The sequence below is a fragment of the Halictus rubicundus genome, chromosome 1 (assembly GCF_050948215.1).
Source record: "Halictus rubicundus isolate RS-2024b chromosome 1, iyHalRubi1_principal, whole genome shotgun sequence".
Lineage (NCBI taxonomy): Eukaryota > Metazoa > Arthropoda > Insecta > Hymenoptera > Halictidae > Halictus > Halictus rubicundus.
Window position 1 is genome coordinate 29,670,295 of NC_135149.1, and position 25,960 is coordinate 29,696,254.

The following is a 25,960-nucleotide window of genomic DNA, read 5'->3' on the forward strand; positions in this document are numbered from 1 at the left end:
TGGTGTTACAAAATTGTCAGGAATTGAAAAATCATTCCCAATGAAATTCTGGCAGGCACAAAACTGACAAAGTCTCTCGATAAATACAGTCACTGTGCTTACAATTAAAAATTGCAGGAAATAAAATGCTATTTAAAAATTTTAAAAAGTCACAAATTTGCCGGAGCACTTCCAGTTTCGTTATTCTCGAGAAACGAATCAATTATACGGGATAAATGATTTTCTTTTTGATTTTGCGATCGAGCGCCACCTCGCGGCGAAACGGAAACGGAGGCGAGGACGTGGTTCGGATCGAGGATAACAGAGTCAGGTACCATTTTTCGGGACCGTGGAAGGGAAAATGGTATAAGTCGAGCAGCTCGCGGAATCCATCTTGCTGGTCGCTGGCAGCGAGTCTCCGGCGCGACTGGACCGCAAACTACAGTTAAGCGCAAAGAGCATAAAATGAGGATCGGGAGATGTGCGTGCAGAGAGTGGATCGTAAATAAAATCCTCGTCCCTCCGTGTCGACGCGTCGCGTCGCGTCGGGACGTCGCTAGAGATCGCCGAGAAAACGGGACACCGTTTCTTTCGTCCGTGGAGAATCGGGGATTGGCTATTGTCTGTGCATGCCACTTCCGGTCCTTTTCCGCGCGTCCCACGCCGTTGCGTTTTCCCTGAAGACTCTTCTCTCTTCTCTCTTCTCTCAAAAATGGTCCTCGATCTTCGATTACATCTCCATTTTCCAGGTGAAGCGCAAGGATAAATATATTGACCGGTACGCGAAGTGAATTTTAAGTTTGCAGTGAGCAGCGTCGATGGTGAAATGGAAATGGCCCTGGAAATGGTCCTGGAAATGGCCCGTGGTCTTGCTACCATGTCCTGTCTTCTCTAGATCGTGGAAAATTGAACGTTTTCAGAGTTCTTCTGGAGTTGTGAAAATTAATTGAAAATGGTCCTGTGCACGTTGACGGCCATTTTTCAGCGCAGACAAAGATGACGTAAGATCTTGAGATAATTGAGATCTTTTGCTTTAACAGTCGTGAGAAGACGGTCTGAGCCCTAGCGGCTATTTTTATGTCATTCTCGTTTTTTTTTCTTTTTTGTTAACGAGAGGACTGGAACGATGGAATTAACTGTAAGAATTAATCACTCCTCTTAAGCGGGAGAATCGTCTTCACGTTTCCAGCTCGTATTCCGTCGGGAATAGTGGGCAACCGTTCTTGGAGGACCTGGCCCATGGGGTGCTCGTCAGGATCTGCACGCCGTTCACGAAGACCGGAAGTAGAGGTGTCAGTTTGTCAGTCTGGAACAATATATAGTAATCTTTTTATCAATCTTCGCTCAATTTTCTTCTTTAATCGTTGGGGAAATTAGGTGGCGATTTTTATGCCCTCCTTCTACGATATGGTCCCCGAAAGAATATTCAACATGTATTTTTCTGTGTCCTCAATTCTGAACTTCAGGAGTGAAGATGGTCCTTGAAGTTAGGGGATGAACGAAAATAGTTCTGATCTCCAAAAAGTTCTGATCAGATCTTTCCAATGGTTTTGGAGACCTTTGGTGAAATATTTCTTCCATCCCCTAACTTCAAGGGTTACTTTCACCCCTTCAAAATATTTAGACCGCAGATTTTATGCACTTATGGCGAAAATGAGTTTTGTTTAACCCTTAAATGCATGAGTGGGGTCCGCAGAGGACCCGAGTGTTGGATTTTGCGAACTGAGAGTTCAGCTATTTGCTTCTGTCAATATTTAGGTTATGTTCAATGTGTTTACAGAAATAAATTGTTGCTGTAATCAAAGTTACCAAGGAATTAGGTAAGTGGGTTCCTCAATGGACCCCATGTATGCATTCGTGTTCCTAACATTTAGTTTACCTATGCACTTAAGGGTTAAATTTGTATGAGAAGAAATACGTGTTTAATAAAAATTAAAAACTCCCTCATCATTTCACAAAGAATAATTATAGAAGAATAATTTATCCTTGACCAACCCACCGATAAAGCTAAAGTCCAATCCAAAACGGTGCACAGAGTCTCAGCCCAGGCCCTCCTATGTGCCTCGCTGTCTTTGTGAACGTTGGCCTTCCTCTGGAAAGAATTGTCCCTGATAGAGACCCCTTGCCCAGCGTCCTCGCCCTCGTCCTTCAAGAAAGGATTCATCCTGAAGCCCCTCTTGCTTCGTCTATAATCCCTCAGCAGTTCGTCAACGTCGTCCAGGCAAGCTGGCGAGATCATCTTCTCCTCGATCTTCGAGGACGTCCTCGGAGACATCTCTAGGTCATTGGACGAGGCAGACACCGATCTCTTCCTCAGCTCCATGACCGATCTGCACCTGAAGGCTGCAGCATTGAAGGACTCGAACTTCTGATAATCCTCTATCTCACTGGGAATGATGAACTTCAGAGAGTTCCTCCTGGACAAGAGGCAGGCGTCGCTCTTCCTCTTCTGCATCCTCGACCGCCTGTAGCTGGCCATCTCGTCGACGGTTAGGCTTGTGCTGGTTGCCAGCACCTCTGAGACCGAGGTCCCGAAGGATCCGGCGGACTCTGCTCTTCTTAGAGGACTCATCTTATAGTAGAGATCGTCGGAGCGATTTATCATTCGAGGGGGCGCAGGGGTGATCGAGCAGTACTTCCCGTCGATATAACCTTCGCTGGAGGTGCCCCCCGACCTGTCGAGGTATACTATCTTCTCGGTGACAGAGCCTAATCGGGACACCGGCCTGGAGTTGTCGGTTTCCGGCTCGCTGGGCGGGCCAGAGTCAGTGGAATACTCCACCGCTAGGTCAGACAGCCTAAAATGCCTGGCGTCTTCGTCCGACTCTGGTCCCAGCTCCTCCAAGCCGCTCTCATCGTCGAGGTTAGGGTTGTAGGCCTCTATATCGTCCTGGTCGTCAACCTGATCCTCCAGATCCTCGAACTCCTGCCGGAAATCCTGACGGTAGTCCTGCCGATACTCCTGATGGAAGTCTTTGCGGAAATCCTGATGGAACTCCACCGGGGCTGGAGTGTTCACGGCCCTGTCGACGATCGGCTCCTTCCTGGTGATCTCTGGGTAGTCGTCCGGCTGCGCCACCAACAGGAAGATCTTCCTTTCCGAGAAACTGTCGATCCTGGTGTGCTTCCCGTCCTTGTCCAGGACCACGTCCACGTAGCTCTCGCAAAGCTCCTCGAAAGTGGTCTGCGCCTGTCTCAGGTACTTGGAGAGTTTCCGCAGGTTCTGGTCTTTCGGGTAGTCCTTGTCTTCCGGGCTGTAGGTTAGCAGGGACTTGACCGTCTCAAGGTCGGACCCGGTGGCCTCTATCTCGCGAAGACAGAGCTCGAACAGCGTCACGATCTTGATGATCCAAGCTGCTCCGGCTTGGCGATAGAGGTTCGCCGGTTGCTGAAGATTTGCCACCTTTTGGACCAGGAACTTGAGTCCGGGACGACAGTCGAACTTCAAGGCTGCCGCGTAGGACAGGTCCAGGGCTGAGAGGAAGGTGTCCACGTGCTGACTGGACAAGTACGACAGGCAACCGGAAGTCGAGTCCTTAGGGGACGCTGAGCCCATCGAGTGCGGGATCACGTGCGACAGACTGGAATTTTAATGATGCGGGTTATCAACTATCATTTAAAAGAGGTCCTATTTTATTTTTATGTATTTTTCATTGGCCAGGCACATCTTTGTTTCCGGTCCTCATCGCGTGCGATTATATAGAGAAATATTTCAGAAATTAATTAATAAAAAAAGAAGAAGTGTGTATATCAAAAACTATTTTGATTTTTACTTCAACCTTGAAGTCGCAAGATCTTCGCAGAAAGTTGATTTGCGTAGACAGCGGTAGCGCAAGGCTAATCGGTTGGAGATTATAGTAATTTTCTGGAAATCGCAACCTACCTGGGGAAGGACGAGTCATTGTTCTGCAAAAGAACGCTGGCAATGCAATGCAGCAGCATCTGGTGCACCAGAAGGCCTACCACCAGCGCCCTCAGCTGCACCCGCACGATATATAGATCAGGATTGAGCGTAGATCCCACCGAAGGTGGATATAGCAGAAATACGTAGGACCTGTCGTCCGACATGCTCGGGGAGTCTTCAGGGTGTTGTTCCTCCAGGAGGAACACCTGGAGATCACAAGAACCTGTATTTGCCGATGATCGAGGTCGATCGTTCGACGCACGATCCTTCCTGAATCCTCGAACCCCTTCGAAATCGTCGGTCTAATCCTCCACGATGTTCTTAATTAATGAATTTCCGTTTGTTCGATGGGCCGATCTTTCGTTCGATCTTCGTCAGCTCGAGAAGTTGCAGAAGCGATCGTGCGTGGTGTCGTTCGAGGTTGCCGTTTAATGATATCGTGATTCGTGACGCCTGTGACTAACGATGACAGTCCGTCGGTGAATGATCGATCGTCAAAACCAACGTTTTCTACAGCTCGAACCTAACAGTGATCCCGTTAATTCGCTCGGTCATTGAAAATACGTGTGCATTCTACGAAAGCTGCAGCTTCTAGGTTTTGGTGTCGTATATCTCATCACGTACATATTATGTGACAGTGAAATTCTAGCCATGGACTCAAGCCATGGATTTTAATGGTGATACGCAAGACCGTGCCAAGTTAACTTTGAATGATGTCTCGGCAATCGACGGGGTCCTTCGATCCTCGGTCAATTCGAATCAATTGGAAAAGTTAGTTCACTGGAGGAAGAACGATTTTGAGGTGCAAAATTATTAGTCTACAGTGACTCACAAAGCTGTTCGAAAAATACTGCCAGAGTTCTTACAATTTTGGTTCTGGAATGGCAGACTATTTTTGGGGATTTTCAAATCTAACGTTGCGAGGCTTCAGAATTTGACAAAATTTTCTCGCAGGATTTGGATAAGCAAAAAATTCTGCAAAAATTCTGTGAAATACTCTGAAGTGTGAGGGACAAGTCTACAGAACTCAAATACTGCCACAGAACTTGCAATTTTGATTTTGGAATGGTAGACTATTTTGGGGGATTTTCATATCTCACACTGGTGGGCTTCAGAATTTGACAAAATTTTTTCGCAGGAGTGGGATACTCAAAAAATTCTGTGAAATGCTCTGAAGTATGGGGGACAAGTCTACAGAACTCAAATACTGCCACAATCCTTGAAATTGTACCTTGCAATGGTACAATATTTTTCAGGATCCAAAAATCTCACATTGGGGGTCTTTAGAATTTGGCATAATTTTTTCCCACGTTTAGGATACTCAAAAAATTCTGCAAAAACTCTGTGAAATACCCTGAAGTATGAGGAATAAGTCTACAGAACTCAAATACTGCCACATTCCTTGCAATTATATCTTGCAATGGTATAATATTTTTCAGGATCCTCAAAGCTCTCCATTGGGGGTCTACATGATTTGGCATCATTTTTTCGCAGCTTTAGGATACTTAAAAAATTCTGAAAAAATTCAGTGAAATGCTCTGAAGTATGAGGGACAAATCTACAGAACTCAAATACTGCCACACTCCTTACAATTTTGCTTCTGGAATGGTAAACTATTTTTTGGGATCCCCAAAGCTCACCCTTGAGGGTTATTATGATTTGGCATAATTTTTTCCCAGGTTTAGGATATTCAAAAAATTCTGCAAAAATTCTGTGAAATACTGTGAAGTATGAGGAACAAGTCTACAAAACTCAAATACTGCCACAATCGTTGCAATTGTATCTTGCAATGGTACATTATTTTTCAGGATCCTCGAAACTCATCCTTGGGGGTCTTTATGATTTGGCATAATTTTTTGGAACGTTTAGGACACTCAAAAAATTCTGTGAAATGCTCTAAAGTATGAGGAACAAGTCTACAGATCTCAAATACTACCACAATCCTTGCAATTGTATCTTGCAATGATATAATATTTTTCAGGATTCTCAAAACTCACCCTTGGGGGTCTATATGATTTGGCATAATTTTTTCGCGCGTTTAGGATACTCAAAAAATTCTGCAAAAATTCTGTGAAATGCTCTAAACTATGAGGGACAAGTCTACAGAACTCTAATACTGCCACAATTCTTGCAATTTTGATTTTGGAATAGTAGACTATTTTTTGGAATTTTCAAATCTCACACTGGGGGTCTTTATGATTTGGCATAACTTTTTCACAGAGTTAGGATACTCGAAAAATTCTGCAAAAATTCTGTGAAATGCTCTAAACTATGAGGGACAACTCTACAGAACTCAAATACTGCCACAATCCTTGCAATTATATCTTGCAACGGTACAATATTACTCAGGATCCTCAAAGCTCACCCTTGGTTGTCTTCATAATTTGGCATAATATCTGCACATCTATGGTACTCAAAAAATTCTGCGAAAATTCCCAGAAGTACTTTAAAGCATGAAGAGCAAGCCTACAAAGCTAAAATATTCCCAAAAAGTCTATAATTCTTTACATTTTGAACTATGTTACAATATAACTTTGCTCGGTAAACTTTCCAATAGAAAAATCCAATATGGAATATTAATTAAGAAAATTGTCTCATGGAGAGTTAGTGGAAATCGAAGCTACAGGAACGAGGAAATAGGACCCACTTATCAATTTCTCAAATCAGCCGTAGCCTCGAAAATGTGAGTCACTGCAAGTCCAAGCTTGCTCAGCAAGATTCAACAATTGCAGCAAAAGTTAAAATGTCTTTTGGTCAGAGTTTTTTGGTTTTTTGGAATTGTCCGAGGAAGGGCCTCGCCGGGGAGGTTCTGCAGCCTGACCTGTGCCTTCTACCAGCGAGTGCAAACATCTAAACGAGGTGATCGGTTACCAAAATCGTGTATTCATCTCTCTCTCTCTCTCTCTCTCTCTCTCTCTCTCGCTCTCTTCGCGTCGACAGGCTTACTTCGAACTCCTCTCTCTCTCCCTCTCTCTCTCTCTCTCTCTCTGTTCCCGGTCCGTCATTTTCCATTCGATATCCCGGGCCGACTGAGGGAATTAAGGGGGTGCAATACAACAACGAAAACCAGCTAGATAATAAAAGCATCTGTATTTGATCAACAGTGTGCGTCGGACACATCGAGTGGTACAAAAATACAGATTAAAAGACACGAGTGTGTTTCACAATATCGATGCAATACACACGCATACACACACACACACGTGCGCATGTGGCATGTTCTTTTAGTCTCTTTCTTCAGCGAACACTCGGACAGTCTTCTAATTTCGTTGCTAACGCTGCTGTTGCGACGTAGAAACCGTCGATCGAACTCGTTTCGTATCGATCGGGCGCGAATGATCTGCCCGGTTTGAGCAATAGAACGTTTAGAATCGATCATTATTAAGTATAACTGCGGACCTTGTGCGTTCGACGCGAAAATGTTGCTATTCGACTCCAGCCCGTGTAACCCTTAACAATGCGTTCGTTTATATTATTTATTTCTCTTCGTTGTAGTCAGTCCTCTCTCGGATAGTGTTTTTGCAATTTTCAAAGACTGTCAAATTGTTGTTCACTGATTTTCGAGGACTCTCATTGTCTCTGTCGCTCTGCAAATATTTCTCTGCAATGCAATACACCGACAAAATCAGTACAGGACAGAAGCAGCGGTGGTTCATATGCATGGATCATGTTATTCGCATGTTTCGACAGGCTCGAGGACCCGCGAAAAGGCATAGCTTTCATTCGGAAAATTTTGATAATTCGCGAAACAAAAGAGATCAATTGGACGAAGCGATAAAGCGATAGAATAGAAATGTTTGATCCCGCGTTCAAATCGATCTGAGATCGACGACTGTAAGGTTTGATTGTTAAGGGTTGTTTATAATGAGGAGGTTTAATTCGCACAAGCATCCGCAGTCGACGACAGAGCATTCGCGCGACACTGAACAACGGTTCAGCAATAGTTTTTCGCGATTCTACGCCACGGTGTGCAATCAGCCATACAGATGCAAGCTCGAACACACGAAGAAGCGCACGATCCACGAGGCACGTTTAGCGAAAGAAAAATATATATATATATATCGAATATTTATGTATATATATATATATAATAGAGAGAGTATACCCGAACGTTATCGTCTACGATCACAATTTGCGAGGGAAACGATCTCCAAAGGCAGAAAGCGGTAATTGCGGTGGACCGAAGTCGCGGTTGTACGTATGGATCGATAGCAGGCCTGTCGACGACGATCTCGCGAGTCTCTAAATCCCTCTCGACGGATCCCCGGGGCGGATCCGTCGATCAGCTCCGAGAGTCGTTCGTCTGTTTGCTTTATTTATTTATTTATTTATTCTTTCCTATCGATTTTCTTCTCATCTCGTTTATTCCTTCACTATTTATATTATCTTTGATTTGTTAAAAAATTTATTTTATTTTTTGGTTTCTGTTGTCGTTTAAAATCCATGACGTGAGTTACCGTGGGCGGCTAGAGCCAATGGGGGCCCGTGTTCGACGTAGTGTTAGTGTAATCGAGGGGTGTCGTGTGCTGCCTACAACCGACGGAGTAGGAGGTAGTGTGCTGGTCGATCAGTGTCGTCTCAATGGTCATCGAATCCTGGAAAGGTGTCGTCGGCAGTGACGCCGCATTCTGTCTCTTGATGGCAGACAATACCTCGCGCAGCTGGCTCACCTGGGAGCAAGTCAGGTCAGGAGGGCACCACGTGTCTCTCACTCGCTGGCAATTGCCGATATACAATAATACAGATACTTCTATGTACAACAACACTCTCTCTCTCTCTCTCTCCCTCTCTCTCTCTCTCTCTCACAACCGACCCGGATTATACTGCGAAGCTACTCTCTTTACTACCCTCGCGAAAACAACCCTAATTTTCCCACCGTTTACTCAACAACTCCCAAGGAATCCCCCGTGTTCAACTATGCTGCTTCTCTCGCGCACGAACCCCTAACCCTCGAACTCAAATGGGGGAAATGGTTTTCAAAAATGCTACAATTTTAATTAGTTAACACTGGAACGACCGGAGCAGTCGAAATGACTGCCTCCTAATTTTTTCTCTTACAATTACTGAAATTGTGAAAATGTTTTCATGAACCTCTTCATTGAAGCACATGTTACAATAAAAGTTGTATGAAGTCTGAACGGGCTCAGGCTTATTATTGTAGACGTTTATTTTCAAGTGGTCGCATTAACAGCTAGGTCATTAGCGACCACGTCGATTACGATTGAATATAAAAGAGAAGGTTTCAGTTATTATTTACATTGTCACTGTTACAAAGCTATATACGTCAGTCGCATTTATTGCTCGGTCGTTCTAGTGTTAACCCCTCGCATTACTATTTATTTTCTGATTACAATGATCAGAAAGTCTTCATCGTTCAGAATTTCATAGAACAGAAAAGATAGTTTATATTTATTGTGTGCCTATGTTTTTCTCCAAAGGATTTGTATATCGACTGCTACAAAATAGAATTTTACTTCGGTTTAACACGTTGACTGCCATGTCACCCTTATGTGGGAATTATTTGTCCAGGTTTTAACATGAATTTTCACGCTGATGTATTCATTCTAACAAATTCGATTAGGATCTGTAAAATAGAAGAAAGCTGGAGGACTACTCGATATCATACGTTTAATTTTTTTCCATTTTTATTTCATTCAATTTCTTACTTTGATTTTATGGAATTTTTGTGGTTTCTAGTTTGGCAATCAAAGTGTTAAAGGAAATTAACGACATACTTGTTTATCAGACTCTGTTCAGAGTCTTCACCAGGAGTGTAACTCGATATTGTAGGGCAAGGGGTTGATTCAGCCCTTCGCAGTTCGATTTTATTATTCAGGAATTTCAAATCGATTCAGAAAATTTAGATCAAGACAGAATAATTGACACGTTCGATATTTACTGGCTGGTCCATAGTGACCTTTGATGTTGAAATCCTCTTTCAAAAAATCAACTGGACCCTCTGAAGATTTTAGGACTAATGATCAAGTCAGACGAAATTTAAAAATCCATTTTCCACGTGGTACACATTATCGCTGAACAATTTAAAACATCCTTTCGTATTGACCAAAATACAACTCAAGTATGTACACACAAACGTTCACAATCTAGTCGTAACAAACAATTTCGCTAACGTGTCTCACAGCAAAAGCTACGAATTCAATGAAACTCTAAACAGTGTCTAAGAAGCTGTACTTGAAAGTATTCGCTTTCAGTCGATCAACGAGTGTTGCTGCGAACTTCTAGTACTACAGAAAGAAACACCATAGAAATCGTTCACGTTCATAGACAACAAACTACAATTTCCAGCGCGAGAGAAGCAGCGTATCATTTCGAACTCCAACAACCCCACAACCCTTGGGAGTTCCGGAATAAAATATCAAAACGACAAAGGAACCCCGAAATGGAACGGCGTATCTGCCACCAAAAAAAAAAAACCGGATGGCCTCTTAAAAATGAAATTTGGAAACCGCGCGTTCCGGATCAAGTGCCGGCCCGAGCACGGTGTCGACCGAACAGAAAAGAAGGAAGACGCTTCAGCGGAGAAAAACTCATGGCGTATGTGAGAGGGCACAAAGAAGCACAACGAACGTCAAACAGCCAGAAGTGAATTACTCTCCTTCCAGATAGAGGATCGAGACATAGAAGCAACAATGTGGCAACCTACCTGGGCGGCGAGCTGTCGCAGACGTTCCGACTCCTCGATGGTCGCGTCCCGTCGCGCGGCAACCTTCACCTGAGCTACGTCGCCGTAAAAGGATTCCGATCTCGGCGAGAAAGCCATGGTCAGCTGGTGCAACTCTTGCAGGGAATTCGAACAGGCGCGGTAACAGGCCACGCCGCAGACCTCCCATTGTTCTGGGGTGAGCAGCGGACCGCTGTTCACCAGGACGTGCCTGCACAGAACAGATTTCGGTTGGTTCGGCTTCGATCCCGCGCCTTCAACAACACCCCGAATAGTCCTTCAACCTGCTACAACCTCCCCTCTTCAAGTTAGATTTGTTCGTTTCGTCTCAAACTCCATCCCTCGAGCAATCAACACCTCCATCGTGCAAGGTTTATTGTGGACACTTCAGTTGCTGTATACGAACTTCATCTGGTAGCTAAGTTAGGTACAATGCTCCCGAAATCGCAATTCTTACTCACTCATAGATTCTCATCCTCCAGCTCTGACCTTGCTACACCAATCCTTCGTTAAGGGTGCCGGCATTGTTTGAAATCCATATGCAAGGGTCAGAATCTAGACAAACTGCCGCTTCAATATTGCAATGAGCAGGTTAGAAGTGCTCAATTGCGTTTCCTAAAAGTCCAATCTATGTCTGTATAGAGCCCAAATTGCGAATTTCTACCTCATCGTGGAGTAATTTGTAATATTCCGGAGAAAATTCGAATTCTGAAGCAAGTATGACGTCACAAGATGGCTGCCGCTGAGAGAATATACTCTGCAATATACGTATATGAACTTGCAACGGTCAAAATATTGACAAATTGACGCTTCAATATTGCAATGAGCAGGTTAGAAGTGGTCAATTGCGTTTCCTAAAAGTCCAATCTACGTCTGTATAGAGCCCAAATTGCGAATTTCTACCTCATCGTGGAGTAATTTGTAATATTCCGGAGAAAATTCGAATTCTGAAGCAAGTATGACGTCACAAGATGGCTGCCGCATAGAGAATATACTCTGCAATATACGTATACGAACTTGCAACGGTCAAAATATTGACAAATTGACGCTTCAATATTGCAATGAGCAGGTTAGAAGTGGTCAATTGTGTTTCCTAAAAGTCCAATCTACGTCTGTATAGAGCCCAAATTGCGAATTTCTACCTCATCGTGGGGTAATTTGTAATATTCCGGAGAAAATTCGAATTCTGAAGCAAGTATGACGTCACAAGATGGCTGCCGCTGAGAGAATATACTCTGCAATATACGTATACGAACTTGCAACGGTCAAAATATTGACAAATTGACGCTGCAATATTGCAATGAGCAGTTTAGAAGTGGTCAATTGCGTTTCCTAAAAGTCCAATCTACGTCTGTCCGGAGCCCAAATTGCGAATTTCTACCTCATCGTGGAGTAATTTGTAATATTCGGCAGAAAATTCGAATTCTGAAGCAAGTATGACGTCACAAGATGGCTGCCGCTGAGAGAATATACTCTGCAATATACGTATACGAACTTGCAACGGTCAAAATATTGAAAAATTGACGCTTCAATATTGCAATGAGCAGTTTAGAAGTGGTCAATTGCGTTTCCTAAAAGTCCAATCTACGTCTGCATAGAGCTCAAATTGCGAATTTCTACCTCATCGTGGAGTAATTTGTAATATTCGGCAGAAAATTCGAATTCTGAAGCAAGTATGACGTCACAAGATGGCTGCCGCTGAGAGAATATACTCTGCAATATACGTATATGAACTTGCAACGGTCAAAATATTGACAAATTGACGCTTCAATATTGCAATGAGCAGGTTAGAAGTGGTCAATTGTGTTTCCTAAAAGTCCAATCTACGTCTGTATAGAGCCCAAATTGCGAATTTCTACCTCATCGTGGAGTAATTTGTAATATTCCGGAGAAAATTCGAATTCTGAAGCAAGCATGACGTCACAAGATGGCTGCCGCTGAGAGAATATACTCTGCAATATACGTATACGAACTTGCAACGGTCAAAATATTGACAAATTGACGCTTCAATATTGCAATGAGCAGGTTAGAAGTGCTCAATTGCGTTTCCTAAAAGTCCAATCTACGTCTGTATAGAGCCCAAATTGCGAATTTCTACCTCATCGTGGAGTAATTTGTAATATTCCGGAGAAAATTCGAATTCTGAAGCAAGTATGACGTCACAAGATGGCTGCCGCTGAGAGAATATACTCTGCAATATACGTATACGAACTTGCAACGGTCAAAATATTGAAAAATTGACGCTTCAATATTGCAATGAGCAGTTTAGAAGTGGTCAATTGTGTTTCCTAAAAGTCCAATCTACGTCTGTATAGAGCCCAAATTGCGAATTTCTACCTCATCGTGGAGTAATTTGTAATATTCCGGAGAAAATTCGAATTCTGAAGCAAGTATGACGTCACAAGATGGCTGCCGCTGAGAGAATATACTCTGCAATATACGTATACGAACTTGCAACGGTCAAAATATTGACAAATTGACGCTTCAATATTGCAATGAGCAGTTTAAAAATGGTCAATTGTGTTTCATAAAAGTCCAATCTACGTCTGTCCGGAGCCCAAACTGCGAATTTCTACCTCATCGTGGAGTAATTTGTAATATTCCGGAGAAAATTCGAATTCTGAAGCAAGCATGACGTCACAAGATGGCTGCCGCTGAGAGAATATACTCTGCAATATACGTATACGAACTTGCAACGGTCAAAATATTGACAAATTGACGCTTCAATATTGCAATGAGCAGGTTAGAAGTGGTCAATTGTGTTTCCTAAAAGTCCAATCTACGTCTGTATAGAGCCCAAATTGCGAATTTCTACCTCATCGTGGAGTAATTTGTAATATTCCGGAGAAAATTCGAATTCTGAAGCAAGTATGACGTCACAAGATGGCTGCCGCTGAGAGAATATACTCTGCAATATACGTATACGAACTTGCAACGGTCAAAATATTGACAAATTGACGCTTCAATATTGCAATGAGCAGTTTAGAAGTGGTCAATTGCGTTTCCTAAAAGTCCAATCTAAGTCTGTCCGGAGCCCAAATTGCGAATTTCTACCTCATCGTGGAGTAATTTGTAATATTCCGGAGAAAATTCGAATTCTGAAGCAAGCATGACGTCACAAGATGGCTGCCGCTGAAAGATTCTCTTAATTTCGAGAGATTTAGTGTTCGTATCGAAAAAAAGTCTCTATACAGACGTAGCAAAGACATGTACAAACACGGTGGTATGTATTTTTAATTGATTAATTACTTATTTAAGACGTAAAATGACTAGAAAAAAGGCACAGCGTAACATAGCGTGACAGTCAAGGCCAAATGCCTGCCGGCCACCTTAAAGGTAGATTGACTATGGATATTTTAATTGTATACAGAGTGTTCATTCGAAAGCTTTCCAGTCGAATATCTCGAAAAGTATGAAAGATATTAGAAAAGTGTAAAACACGTGTCCAAGGATTTCTATTTGGGTGGCGTTTTCAAGGTCATTTGAAGGTCAACTTTGTTTTTTCAAGTGGAAACCTATATTTCTTGTCATGAGATCTTACTGAACCTAAAAAGACCAGCAATTTTCGTTGGATACCTTTTTTTATTCGCGTACTAGTTTCAGAGATATTTAACACTTTGAACGCCAAACTAGAAACCCCAAAAATTCCATCAAATCAAAGTAAGTTATTTAATGAAATAAAAATTGCAAAAAATTAAATGTATGATACTGAGTAATCCTCCAACTTTCTTGCCTGTTACAGATCCTAATCAAGTTTAGCAAAATGAATATATCAACGTAAAAATTCATTTTAAAACCTGCACAAATAATTCCGTCACCCACATATGGGTGACACCTTCGAAAATGTTCGTTCAGAATCTGAGAATCGTCTGTATTATTGTTTGGAAAACAACGGAGAACATTTCGAAAATTTGTTATAGTTATAAAGAAATTAAAAACTTTCTCGCAGTATAAGTACGTCTCGCTCTACTTCTTTATAAATATCGAAACTAGTGCGCGAATAAAAAAAAAGTATCCTACGAAAATTGTTGGTCTCTTTACGTACAATAAGATCCCGTAATAAAAAATGTAGCTTTCCATTTGAAAAAGCAAAGTTGACCTTCAAATGACCTTGACAACCCAAATAAAAGACTGATACTGCCCCCTCTTTCACCCTCGAAATCCTTGAACACGTGTTTTACACTTTTTTAATATCTTTCATACTTTTCGAGATATTCGGCTAGGAAGCATTCAAATGAACACCCTGAATAAACGTCACCCTTCGTTCTCACTCATCCTCAAACCCTGACCTTGCTATACCAATTCTTAAGGATTCCATTTTGCACTGCTCAAGTTGCAAGGCTAGAACGATGTACAGTAGCAAAGACCAAAGACACATTTCCATACAGTCTTTTCTCCATATATGTCGCAAACACCTGGTTGATAAAAGTCGCAGAACTATCCCCACTACCGACGACTAAACCCCGTGAGTGGCCTCGAAGCTCGAGTAAACATAATACGGGTCGGGTACGACGTTCAGCGTGGATCAAAGAATAGTGTCTCCTAGACGATGTATGTCGCTGTCTTTATGACAATTATCGAGAAAACGCTGTACTTACACTAGTCAAATATATATTCCATCTCGTTTTCCATAAGATTATCAACGAAGGTTTGAGATTCGAATAAGTATCCCCAGTCTAGTCTTCATCTAGTCAAAGCTAGCTAAGCGAGAACCTGAAACAAGGGTAGCTGAAGGAGTCCTTTACCAATCTAGTCAACCAGCTAGCAAATCAGTTACCAGGAAGAGGAAGGATTCAACGAATCCTCTCAGCTGATGGTTGAAAAGCTCCTAGTTAGGGTATTGAAATGGAGGTCCGGGTACACAGATCGAAGTGGGTTGACGGGAGTGGGTGACGCCTAGGATTTCAGCGCAGGATCCCGTTCGTCATTCACCGGTGGGCTAGCAATCTGGCCGCGAACCTGTCCCGTTTTTAAACTCGGCGCACGCCTGTACATCGATACCTCGCGATCGACCCCGGCGAAGGATTGAATTACACAGCTCGATGTACGGGCTCGTGCATTAATACGGAGAAAACGCGCGCGAGTGGATACAAAACCCGGGCCGAGAGGCACCGATCGAACCTCGGCAACGAGGAGAGAAAGAGAGGAGAGGCATGGTCGCGTGTATAGGCGGCCGCACACGTTTCCCTCTTGTCCGTGTGTTGCCGGCACGACGCTCCGGGGGTGTCGAGTGTCGGTGGCTACCTTATCCCACCGGACAGCCTGTCAAACTTCGTTATCATCTTACACGCACGCTACGCCCGTAACGACGATATATCTAACCTCCGCCGATGGACATTCCATCGAACCTCCGCGTTATGATTCACCCTTTCTCTCGCCGAGGATCGGTCATGCTTCAACCATAGCCCTAACTAGCTCGCAGAAGGATTTCGTTAACTGAATATCTCGAGTCCGTAACCCTAAACGAACGAATCCCTAGAAGAATCCAAGCCCACAGCTCGATGAACGATCGAAGAGCACTAAACTCCTTGGAGATTCAATTTTAGAGGACCTTCGGGAAGAGTGCTTACCTAATGCATGCGCAGCCTAATCGAGCAATGCTCTCGGTAGGCTGCACGACGCATTCCGCCATCACCAGTAAGAGTTGTTTCAACATCAAGGTCGTCGCCGGCAGATAAGCCTCGTTCCTCGCAACTTCAGGACCTAGAACGACCACCTGACTCGTTATCAAAAGTTCTCATCTCCAATTCAAAAACGTTCCGCAGCGTTTCGTAATCACCTTGAAGATGGGTCAAATAGTCGACGACCAGATCGGTGATAAGCCCGCAGCACTGTTTGAAATTCGGCGCGAAGTTGTCCCAGCCTCTGAAGATCTTCGAGGTTTTCCTCAGCCAGTTCTGGACCATCGGAAGAAGCAGATGATTCACGCAATAGAGGCCGAACGCTGGTCCAGGAACGTTCAGAGTGTCACGCAGCAAATGGAAGAGAGTCTCCAAGGTGTGAGGCTGGTAACGTTTCGGGCAGATCATGGTAGCGCTGGCTAGACCCTCGATGAGGATGTACCAGACCCTCAAGATGCCGCTCGGCTTGTCCATGCTCTGCAGGGTCGTGATCGTGTGAACGTTCTCCATGAGGACGTCGTGAGGCCTTTCGGGAATGGACTCTTGTATGGATTCGGCGTGCTTGTCGAACCTGATCACCTCGGAATTCGGGATCAACGGATCGACGTACTGAGGTATAGTGGAGACCTGGATCCTCTGCGCGGAATGGAAGATCGGACAGGCTGGCATGCCGTACATCGAGGCTAAAATGTCGCTGCAGCTCAACAGGTACTTGAGACTCTCCACGCAGAGCTTCATACGCTTCGACTCGGCGATGTCGAGCTGCTCCTGCTCGTCCTGGTGACCCTCCGCGTCGCCGATACCTCTTACGTGTCGCAACAGACAGAGGATGCAATCTAGCGCGGCGTTCGCGAACACTAAGGTGTTGTCCGTCGACAGGAAGACTCTGAAGACCTCGAGGAGCGGGGCCGACTCGACGGAATCTGAATTGCCGACCGATGCTACGCGCAGCGCGCCGAACAGCGGACGCCAGCCTGACCGGATCTCGGTACGGTTGGTCTCGACGAACTCGCAGATGCAGCTGACGATCTGGCAGAGGGGGTTGCGTTTATCAGAAGTTTGCCGGAATTTGCGAGATCATTCTTAATCCTAAAATAATTCTAAGCTGGTTCACGAAGAAGATTGTGGAAAGACAGGCAGATTCAGGGAGAATAGGTTCACAGTGGAGGTTCAAGGAAAAGAGAATTCAGGAGGAAGGGGCTTCAGGAAGAGGAGGATGGTTCAGGAAGGAGGAGAAGAGGAGAGATGAGGGGAGGAGATGAGGACGGTTCAGGAAGCAAGAAAGGATTCAAAGAGAAGGAGGGGTATTGTAAGCAGGAGAGGACTCAGGGAGAAAGTAAGGATTTAGGGTAATGCAAGGGGTTCAGAGAGAATGAAAGAAGGGTTAGCTTAGGCAGGAGGGAGTTCATGGAGAAGGGGAAGGTTCTGGAAAGAGGGGAAGGAGAAGTAGGAGTGGGAGGAGTCTCTCCCAAGCTCCGGACCGAAACTCCCAGGACTCCATCGAGCTGCTGATAGTTCCCGATGGAGCCGAGGACGGGCTGAGAATTGTGGCAGTGTCACCTGTATTTATAGACCTTCATGAACTTGTGAGCATGACCATATATGGATTGTGGTAACGATCTTGACAGTCTAACGCTTTCTCTCTGTATTCTAGATTGTCGAAACAGTTATATATAGGATCTAGGGGTCCAAGAGAATGTTATAGGCGTGTCTCTTTATGTCTGGTGTCTGTGGCCACCCATCCACCCTCGTCTAAAAAAGCGTTCACTTAGTATAGTATATTTTACAGGCCACCTACTTGATCCTGCACATCGCTGTCACAAAGTTCTAGGCACAAGAGGTTCTCGAAAGGCTTGAAGAGCGCTTCGTTGAAGTGGAAGTGCGGCAACTCGACCTGCTCGTTCAACAAGGCTGCCATGGAATCGTGAATACACTGCACCGCCTTCTTGGAGATGCTGCGATCTTTGTGGCAGGCCGCCTCCATGAAGTGCGGTCCGAGGATGCTCCAGACCTAACAATCATTCCCGGAAAATTAACGCAAAATCTCGAGAACCAGGAACAACGTTTGAAAAATTATCGAAGGTATTCCTACCCTCATAACATGAATCAAAGGCCTTCCGCTTTTCACACACTTCAGCATGACCTCCCCCAATCTGGCCAACAGTAAAACGTTCATCTCGTTCTCTCTGGGCTTGCTCCTGCGCCACCAGAATCTCTTATTGTCCTTGCATCCGTCCGTCGTTTTGAACAGCTGAGCCTTGCTGGCCTTGCAAAGTGCGGTCAAAAATAAGCACAACGCTCTCAGATTCAGCTTCAAGGCTGCGTTCTCGAACAGCCTGTCGACCTGTTGCGACAGGACACAGATGATCTTGGCCGCGTAGTCGGCTGGAAGGATGCCATTGAACTGGCTGTCCGCGTTGGACTCTTGAATGATCTCTGGAATCGTGTCCGAGCTAGGATTCTGGGTGTACGGGCTGGACAAGAAGCTGTAGACGTCAACGCTGTAAGAAGAACACATTGTTGATCACTTGAGAACTTTCTTCGAAGCTCAAGTGGAAGCTTCAGGATAATTACCAGCTCTCTTCCTCGTCGGTTATGTTAAAGCTCAACCTCAACCTGTCCTGACTCCCCTTAGCGTCCCCATTCGCGGTGTCCTTCTTCTCCTTTTTCTGCTGAGCCTTCGGCAACGATGGATTCTGGTTTCTTCCGAAGAAATCGTGCTCCAATTTGCTCACGTACAAGCAGCAACTTTACAAGAAAACAAGGATCATCTTACACGCTGGCATTCTCTTTGAGAATATAATGTCCACTGGGAAACAATCGATGATTCTTACGTGAAGACGTGCGGCCAGCAGTCGCTGCCGTGGCTCCCAAGCTCCAGACCCTTGCCCAGAAGAACGTCCATGCTCAGCGCATGAGATGTGTGAATGTTTGTTGCCCTGTTCTGCAATTTCAATCGCAGGACATCTTTTGTCCTCGTGATCTTTGATATAGACTGCTCCGTGCAGGCCGCCTTGGCCAGTAAAGCGAAAATCGAGCCGCAACGATTCTGCAGACCTGAACAACGAAGCATCAAAATGATCAGCGACTCTTCAAGTATCCTAGAAAATTGTCGACGCATTTGACAGTTTCACTTACCAAGAATATTGCTGAGAATCGCAGCTTTATGAAGACCTTCCAAGGATAACACCACGGTGTCCCTGATGCCTCTCCTGCCACCGTCTCTATTCAATATTCCCTTATTGTTCTCTTCCTTGGGGGGATTCAGACCAGTTGTTAGGACAGTCATCATGCTTCCCCAGCAGCAAGTTAGCACTCTTCTGGAAAGTTTGGCGCCCGCCTCAGCCTCTGGTGTTGGCTCGCTTCGAGACAGCTGAGCCTTTTCTAGCCTTATGTAGTCTGAGAGGAGCTGTCCTCCTCTTTGACTGCCTGGGATTCCGTCAACATCTTCAAGAAATTCCGATTAACGTTAAAATTAAAGGTATTCTGCGAGGTCTTCTTAAGTTGAGAGAAGTCTACACACCAGTTAAAACGTTTATCAGAGCACTGTGCTCAGTATAGTGGGGATTGTAGCCACACTTCTCGAGCAGATTGCAGGCCAGTACTTGCTGATAGAGCTCGGACAACCAGGTCGCTGACAAGTAAACCAGGACTCCTGACCCGTGCACTTCTTCCACAAATTGTTCCTGAAGAAACGCAATACGTATACCAACTCTGAAACTATTATAGAAATCATTGTGAATATTATACCTCGCTAATTGGAACTTGGCGACTCTCTTCATGGTAGTAGTTGATCCTGATCAGCTTCAGATTCAGCAGCAAGGCTGCGTACGTGGCTAGGTAGATCCCATCAGCGTTCATGATTGTAATCAACGCGCAGGAATCGGTGCTTATGTCGGTCTGCTCCTGGATCTTCTGCTGGGCTGTGAAGACCCCTGAAGTCGCAGAATATCATTATAAAACCAGTTCAACATTGAATTAACCAAGGATTGCACAATTTTTATTATAAACAAACCTTGACAGTATTCTGAAGCAAAGTTCTGCAAAGCCTCGTCAACCTCTATGTTGCTCCTCAGGCTCAACACCATAGGAATCAGATCGCTCTTCAGAGTCTTCACGAACTTCCTAGCGTTATGTCTCTCCACGTCAACGTTGCATTCGTCAGCAACTTGTCTCCCGACATGAAGACACTTTGGAAGTTTTTCTAATCTCAACCTCTCCCTCTCGTTCTCCATTGCGTAATCGTTGTCCTCCAAACTGTTCTCTTCTTGAACCTCGTCGGAATCGTTCTGAGGTCCTTCGGTGTCGGTGGAATCACCGTCTTCGGATGGTCCGTGCCCTGAAGAGTCGGAGTCGGAGCCTATGCCCTTCTTCATCAACTCCAATTGCTCTCTGAAAATCAATTGCACGGGATAGTCGAGCAGAAAAGCAGCTAACAACCTTGGAACTTTGACCTTTGCAATACTGAAAGCTGCACCGTGCTCTCCCGGTCGCTCTAATCGATCAAACAATTGGATCATCATCTAGACTCCAATCGATACTCTTCGTCGAGCCTGGTATTTGAAATTTAGGACGCTCGGAGCAATTTTCATCAATTTGAGATTCACCTGTAAGTCTTCGGTAGCCTAGCCATGCTCTGGTACGTCAGCGGCCCCCTATAGTCGCAGGACTCCAGGTCCTCGTACAGACTATTGATCGCGCACGTGTAAGTGTGATTAATGGCCTTGCCCTCGCACAGTTCCTGAAGAGCGGACAGCATCGCGACCACGCACGAAACGCTAGCGTGCAGAATACTCAGTCCGCCGGTCGTTGATTCCTCGATCGAGTCCATTGCCCTAAGACCGAGTCGACGGATTATCGCAATCCTCTTACGAAACAGAGGAGACAACTTACAGTCTCATCAACGCCATGTCGCTCTGAATATGACTCGACCGGTCCTCTTCTACCAACAACGGTCCCGCGAAGTCTACCATCCGACTGGGACTACGGAGAAGCTCCTTCAGAGCTTTCAGCGGCTCCAGACGTTGCTGAGGAGGCGGGTAGAGCAGCATTCGATGAAACACGGACTCCAAAACTGGCCTGAGGGGGCCCACGCAGCCTACCAGCCGAACCAGCTCTGTTCCGATACTGGAGAAACGAAAAATTTGTTTATTATACACTTGGGATCCTTGATAGTCGTTCTCTCAAGACCCTGAAGAATTCGCAAAGGCAGTTGCTGTTGACAGTGATTGTTAGACTGCGTGTAAAAATTGTCTGCATCAGTTTCAAGCTTTAGAAAATTTATACATGTTTATTGAAACGCTTAGAAAAGGGCAATAAACCAACTGTACTCCAAATATTTATTAAATAAGCTGGGAAGTTGCTTCGTCTTCTAGTGATGTTTCTTAAAGAAAGAGCACTCTTAATGAAACATTGTACTCTATTAGAAGCTACTGCAGTCTAGGAACAATAAATAATTTTTAAAAGTGGTTGTCCCGACTCGGCCCTTTTACAGACGTTTCACATTACATTTTGAAAGCGCATCGACAACTCCGACGTCGAATTTTCAATTGAAGAATTAATCCACGTGCCTGTAGACAGTCTTAGCCTGATGGCTATCAAAACTCAGTGAAGTAGCAAGGTATCCAGACCCCCTGCCCACTTCGTTCTCCTTGCCCTCCCTGGACGTGAACGTTTTGTCGACCCTAGGCGTACCAAGGAAAGCTATCAACGCGGGGCAGAACTTCTGCCACAGGAAAGTGGTGAAGTGAGCGTTGGTGTGGATCTTCTGCGGCAGGGATGAGATCAAGGTGTGCAGGCACTCCAAAAGGAAGACCACGGTGTTCCCGTTCCTCCCGTTGCTGGAACAGGATTTCCTACGATTGGAAAATGCAGTCTCCTCTCGGCGAGATTAACGACCGTTTCGTCTTACTTTTGAGCCTCGTCCAGCTTGCTGCAGATGTACTGGAGGATCGGCAGAGCCTCGTTGAAACAGGACACCCCCCTCTCCCAGAGGTTCTTGTTCTTCTTCGCGTTCTCGTCCATTTCTTGGCACTCTTCGTCTGCAAGGGATAGCGTTCGTCATTATGCTAACCAGTCGCGATGGAATCGAAATCGTTCCCCGACAGGAAACAAGCCGACAGTCACGGGATCCCTGAATCGAGCACGCGACCACTCTGCTTTCTATCGATCAAACTTCTGTCTGACTGCGATCGCGAGGATTTTGCGCAACCTGGAGGTTTTGCTAGCTTGCGGGGTCATTTAGGATGCTCTATCTCTTTCTGGAATGTACTGTATCTTCTTACAATGCTACTCGAAGAGACACACTGTATCCTAAGTACCCTAAGAAGGAAAAACTCTGCAGATTTTTTAACCGAATGTACTACCAGCTTCGTCGTAATTTTTCTACGTCTGTATGCGGCCTAAATTTATTATTTGCTAGCCACTAGCTATGCTAGATCGCAGTGTCTTATTTCACAGCCTTGGAACCAGCCAACTTTTTCAGAATTACAAAGAACAGAAAGTTTAAACTGTTTGCAGTGTTGAATCTTTGCTTCGTTTCTGTTTGCAAAATAAAATTGTTTGCACTGATTGCAAAAAATATTTATTTGTTTCCTCTTTCAATTATCTTATGAAGCTTTAATGTGTGCATTGCGTCACCTATCGTTGTCATAAGCGCATAAAATCCGCAGTCCGGCCGAAGTGAACGAGGCTTCAGGTAATGAGTCCAGGGTGTTTCGGTGTTAATTACCTAAGAATAGGCAGAAGGACCGCAGGGTCTGACTAGTGGCAGCCTGGGCAGCGGTCCTGACAGCCTGATTCCCATTTTCGAAAGCCTCGCAGCAGGTAGTGAGAATGGCGATGATCAACCGGCCGTTCATCGTCCAGTAAGATGAACAGGCAACCTGTAGGAGAACCTGCAACAAGACCATCACACAATCTGTATCTCTTCTTCGAGACCTGATTAATTCATACTGAAATCGAACTCACCTTTAGCATATCCGTCTGCGTGTCGTCGGACTGTGACAAGATAGAGCCCATCGCGTGTAACATTTGCGCAGGCAGCCATAAGGAGTCATCCTCCGGCTCGTAAGGTGACTGGAACCTGTCGTCTCTCAACATTTTCTACGTTTCCAAAATCAAAAGTAAAATCAACTTCAATGCTTCCATCGATTCAACTTTCGCTAACGAAAAATTGAAAATAGAAAAAAAGGCGTCTGTTTTATTTTTTTAATAGACAAGTAAGCTAAGTGTTCATTTTGTTTTCGAATAAAAAGTTGAAAAGTAGGACCGGTATGTTGATTTGTTTCTATAGATTCAACTTTCGCCAACCGAAAATTGAAAATAGGAAAAAAGGCGTCTGTTTTATTTTTTAAATAGACAAGTAAGCTAAGTGTTTATTTTGTTTTTGAATGAAACGTTGAGAAGTAGGAACGGTACGTTGATTTGCTTCTATAGATTCAACTTTTGCTAAGCGAAAATTGAAAATAGGAAAAAAGGCGTCTGTTTCATTTTTTAAATAGACAAGTAAGCTAAGTGTTTATTTTGTTTTTGAATGAAACGTTGAGAAGTAGGAACGGTACGTTGATTTGCTTCTATAGATTCAACTTTTGCTAAGCGAAAATTGAAAATAGGAAAAAAGGCGTCTGTTTCATTTTTTAAATAGACAAGTAAGCTAAGTGTTCATTTTGTTTTTGAATAAAAAGTTGAAAAGTAGGACCGGTATGTTGATTTGTTTCTATAGATTCAACCTTCACTAACCAAAAATTGAAAATAGGAAAAAAGGCGTCTGTTTTATTTTTTAAATAGACAAGTAAGCTAAGTATTTATTTTGTTTTTGAATAAAAAGTTGAGAAGTAGTGATAGTATGTTGATATGCTTTTATAAATTCAACTTTCGCTAACCGATAATTGAAAATAGGAAAAAAGGTGTCTGGTTTTTTTTTTTAATAGATAAGTAAGCTAAGTATTTATTTTCTTTTTGAATGAAACTTTGAGAAGTAAGGACTGTATGTTGTTCTACAGATTCAACTTTGGCTAACCGAAAATTGAAAATATAAAAAAAGGCATCTAGTATTTTTTAAGTAGATAAGTAAGCTAAGTATTTATGTTGTTTTTGAATAAAACGTTCAGAAGTAGGGACGGTATGTTGCTCTACAGATTCCACTTTCGCTACCCGAAAATTGAAAATAGAAAAAAAGGCATCTAGTATTTTTTAAATAGATAAGTAAGCTAAGTATTTATGTTATTTTTGAATGAAACGTTCAGAAGAAATAGAATGAAAGCGTGTGGTATTTTGAAAATAGATGAGCTAAAGTATTTATTTTGTTTCTGAACGAAGTGTTGAGAAACAGGAACGGCATGTCGGAAACGTTTTAAGCGACACAGCTGTTCGTCGATATCTGGCGCTTTATCGGCAAGTTCCTTCCCGCGAGCGGATGTGCGCGTATGTATGAGGCTGCAGTGGGAAGGTGTGCGTTTTATGCGGGAAAAGAAAAGCGTCAGAAAAATGTCACCACGCACATGTAATCCCGACAGGCCGAAGGCGACGAATTTGCTCCTCTTGGTCTCCAGTGCTAGCTGAAAGGTGTGTAGACATTTTGCTCGCAACTCGTGGGGCGGATCGCGCAGCAACGCTTGCTGCTTCTCCAGGAAATCTGCGGCAAACATCAGAAAATCTGCTATCAACAATTACGAGCAGAACTCCCATCCCAGTCCCTCCCTCGTCCCTCCCCACACAATAATCGGCACAGAAGAGAATTTAAGTATAAATTATCCTTCGTGAGAAAACAAATCTTCAAAAAAAGAAATAGTTTAATCACACGAAAAAATTACAGCGCAAAGAGTGTGAGGGAAGCGGTTTATTTGTTGCAGGATGCAGCGATTAATATTCGCGGCTGAACATATTGCGAAACGGCTAGGGGATGTTATGCGAGGGTAGTTATCTCGAGTGTTGAACCCAGCGGAAAGGTGTGCGAGCTTTTTGGCGGAGACAGGTGGAAGCGAGGATGGTTTTGAGTTATGGGGTTGAATGGGCTCACCGTGCGCTTCCTGCGCCGATTTCCGCAAATTCTGTAGCTTCGCATTGCTGGACTCCCTGATGATCTGCAGCAGGAGATCCTCCATGTCACGGTGGACTAACACGCGACTGATCGATAGCGGGAGTGCCAATGCACGCCTGGCTATACGCGCACGCCCAGGGCCGTACGAAGACCCCCTGCCCAATCAAATTCATGCTCTTCCTCCGAAAGTGAGCGGGCTTCCGAATTCTCTTCGCAACTCGACCCGCAACGCTGCAAACAAGAAAACACGAAAATCAACGATTACAAAACTCTACAACACCTCGAAAACATTGTATACACAATTTTTCCACACGATACATTCACATCTTAACCCAAAAATGGATAAAAAAGATATAATCATAGAGGAAATGAGAGTGCTCACGCTCGGGGCTTTAGTGTCCCCACTTTTCCTGCATCATCTTTTTAGCCTGGAACAGAACCAGCACCATCTTTTTAGCCTGGAACAGAACCTGCATCATCTTTTTAGCCTGGACCAGAACCTGCATCATCTTTTTAGCCTGTATTAGAACCTGCATCATCTTTTAGGATGGATCAGAGCCTACATAGAAGAACCTCTTTTAACATAGAAATAGTATCCACTCTGACATTATTTGGAATCCGCTGCTAATGATGCAGGTAAGATGATGCAGGTTCCGGTCTAGGCTAAAAAGATGATGCAGGGTCTGGTCCAGGCTAAAAATTAGACTAGAGGGCAGGACTATACCGGGGACACC

The 25,960-nt window shown here is 44.2% G+C and overlaps 1 protein-coding gene across 2 annotated transcripts; it reads right to left on the reverse strand.

The window, feature by feature from the left end:
• Positions 1–1,129: 1,129 nt before the first annotated feature.
• LOC143360590 (brefeldin A-inhibited guanine nucleotide-exchange protein 3) lies at positions 1,130–25,518 on the reverse strand. Of its 2 annotated transcripts, none has more exons than XM_076799602.1 (22): positions 25,206–25,518; positions 24,688–24,821; positions 23,156–23,290; positions 22,917–23,082; positions 22,098–22,227; positions 21,757–22,026; positions 21,080–21,313; positions 20,794–21,021; positions 20,202–20,578; positions 19,937–20,121; positions 19,710–19,872; positions 19,325–19,633; positions 19,021–19,243; positions 18,761–18,934; positions 18,279–18,687; positions 17,985–18,197; positions 16,345–17,215; positions 16,136–16,268; positions 10,548–10,776; positions 3,863–4,089; positions 1,979–3,560; positions 1,130–1,285 (listed from the first exon to the last, which is right to left on the reverse strand). In XM_076799602.1, the coding sequence occupies exons 1-22, from the start codon at positions 25,288–25,290 to the stop codon at positions 1,157–1,159; spliced, it is 6,606 nt and encodes a 2,201-aa protein (XP_076655717.1). In that variant the 5' UTR covers positions 25,291–25,518; the 3' UTR covers positions 1,130–1,156. The 2 variants fall into 2 exon arrangements, with proteins under 2 accessions (XP_076655717.1, XP_076655707.1); XM_076799592.1 differs by having other exon boundaries at positions 21,757–22,041.
• Between the last annotated feature and the right edge of the window lie 442 nt (positions 25,519–25,960).

What these genes read in the sequence shown, in the direction of transcription:
- LOC143360590 (XM_076799592.1), bottom strand. Translation starts at nt 25,290, where the DNA reads ATGGAGGATCTCCTGCTGCAGATCATCAGGGAGTCCAGCAATGCGAAG. An exon ending in CAGGCTAAGACTGTCTACAG is followed by an intron (nt 21,314 to 21,756) that starts GCACGTGGATTA and finishes TCGTTTCTCCAG; the next exon opens with TATCGGAACAGAGCTGGTTC. An exon ending in GATTCTCAGCAATATTCTTG is followed by an intron (nt 19,244 to 19,324) that starts GTAAGTGAAACT and finishes TTCGTTGTTCAG; the next exon opens with GTCTGCAGAATCGTTGCGGC.